At 69.9% G+C, this 2,204-nt stretch overlaps 1 protein-coding gene across 1 annotated transcript; it reads left to right on the top strand.

Moving 5' to 3' along the window:
* Positions 1–386: 386 nt before the first annotated feature.
* MNEG_16535 (glycoside-hydrolase-like protein) lies at positions 387–2,167 on the top strand (the record flags this gene model as incomplete). Its single annotated transcript, XM_014034995.1, has 5 exons — positions 387–436; positions 688–803; positions 1,102–1,317; positions 1,543–2,071; positions 2,161–2,167. The coding sequence occupies 5 exons, from the start codon at positions 387–389 to the stop codon at positions 2,165–2,167; spliced, it is 918 nt and encodes a 305-aa protein (XP_013890449.1).
* Positions 2,168–2,204: the final 37 nt, after the last annotated feature.

The raw sequence follows: 2,204 nt of genomic DNA, 5'->3' as shown, positions 1-2,204 counted from the left end.
CAGCACATCCGCGACAGCTGCCAGTGGTACTGGGGGCTTGGCTGGGACCATGTCGTGTCGGATGACCTCGTGACCTGGCGCAACCTGCCGCCCGCAGTCGTGCCCACCCCCGGCGGCCTCGACGCCGATGGCTGCTTCTCAGGTGAGCCCTCCCACCCGCCCCGCCTGCCGCCTGGACGCTTTGCGTCTGGCGTCGGACGCAGCTGGGGGGGCCTGAGGGGACCAACGACGTCTACTGGCGCTCGCGGGCGCAACCCCGGACTGCATGAACGCCGGGCAACTGTCATGCGCGTGCCCGTGCCCATCTTGTGCGCTCACCCATGCGGCGGGCGGGATGGATACTTACGTCGCAAATCGCCACACGCGCCCATTACGCTTGCGCAGGCATGGTGGAATATGACCCAGAGTTGGGTGTCCCCGTCATTGTCTACACCGGGTGAGCCCAACACTTGGCACGCGATTCCCCGGCCGCCCGCGGCGCGATAGCAGCGGCTGGGGACCCCTCGGCAGGGCAGCAGCCGCGGCCCCCGCTCCTCACCGGCCGCGCCGCGCAAGGTCCCTCGCACGCGCCCCGCCTGGCGGACGTCGTGCGGCAGACAGTGTTCGCCTGCCGTTGGGGGTCTGCACAAACTGCTGATCACCGCCAACTGACAAAAACCTTCGCCTGGCGGCTTTAAAAACCCTTAGGGTGTACCTGAAGGGTAACGAGGCGGCCGTGGCGGCGCACGGCCTGCACCCTCCGGACCACGACCCTGGGACGCGCTTTGTGGAGCGGCAGTTGGGGGCGGTGCCTGCAGACCCTGGTGAGCCCTGCCCTCCTACAACGCCCCCGTCGGCTGCCGCCTGGCGTGGCCGTCGACGCCTGCTTTTGTCAGCCCCTTGTCGGCGCCTGCAGCGACTGCTGCCTGCAGCCAGCGCTTTTGTTGTCTCATACACATCACTGCTGGGGCCGCGCATGCTTGCGCGTCGGACTAACGTGATGCGATGCGCTAAGTCCTGAACCCCCTTTGAAAAAACCTTTGCCGCTGGTTTGATCACTTTGCCCCTTGCACTTGTCTGCCGTCCTGACCCCTTTCCCCTCTCTTTCTCACCCATTCTCAGACGACCCCGACCTGACCCACTGGGTGAAGCTGCCCAGCTCTGTCGCGGGGCTGCCGCCCGCCGGCGTAGGCATCTCCTGCTGGCGCGACCCCTTCTGCCTGCAGCGCCCCGCTGCAGCTGGCGGGGCGGGCGACTACTGGGTGTTCCTGCTGGCCAGTGGCATACGCGGCAGGGGCGGCGCGGTGCTGCGGTTCCGCAGCAGGCACCTGACACACGGTGAGTGCGCTGGGGCGGTGATCGCGGGGGCGAGTTCGAAACAGCATATAACAGCAACTCACAGCAAACCGCAGCAGACCCTGGCAGATGACAGCAGATGACAGTTGTTGAACAGCAGATCAACCCTGCCCCCAGCCAGAAACGCTATCAAAATTTTGCGCCCCGCTTCAGCCCGACCTTGAGAGTGACCCCTTAACATCCTTGCGACCCTGCGCGGCCTCGCAGGCTGGGAGTTTGACGGAATCCTGGCACAAGGCGACAATGCGGCGCTCGGCATCAAGGGGCAGGACTGGGAGTGCCCAATCCTCGCCCGCCTGCCGCCCCGCGGCGCCGCCGCCGCCGCCGCTCCCCCCGCCCTGCCAGCCCCTGCCGCGGGCGTGCGTGCCGAAAAGGCTGCCATGAAGGCCGCTGCCAAGGCCGGCAAGTCGGGGCCGCTGCTGCTGCCATGCAGCGCCAGCGGCGCGAGCCTCGACAGTGCCGGCGGCGGCGGCGCGAGCAGCACCTCGCTGCCCCGCACGCCGCTCATCAGCGCCGACGCCGCGCCGCCGTGCCACCCGCTTTCGAGCGCCGCGAGCGGCGACGACGGCGCGAGTGTCGGGGCGGGGACGTTGGTGGTCGGGGAGGGCGGCGCGCCCGGCGCGGGGTGGTCCGACGGCGGCGCCCTGACGGCGCCCGTCCTGGCCGCCGCGGCCGCGGACGGCGGCACGGCGTGCTGCAGCGGCCTGCTGGCTGACGCCGCGAGCCGGATGGAGTCGTGGCTGTTCCAGCAGCAGGGCGCGGCCGACGCCCCGCCATCTCCGCTGCCGTCGCTTGGCCCCGCGGGCGGCGTGCCCGGCGGCAAAGAGGATGAGGGCGATGGGACGGCGAGCATCGCGGCGGCGCCGGCG

The sequence above is a fragment of the Monoraphidium neglectum genome (assembly GCF_000611645.1).
Source record: "Monoraphidium neglectum strain SAG 48.87 unplaced genomic scaffold scaffold06480, whole genome shotgun sequence".
NCBI lineage: Eukaryota > Viridiplantae > Chlorophyta > Chlorophyceae > Sphaeropleales > Selenastraceae > Monoraphidium > Monoraphidium neglectum.
Note: the sequence above shows the minus strand (reverse complement) of the source record. Positions and strands in the feature narration are given on the sequence as shown.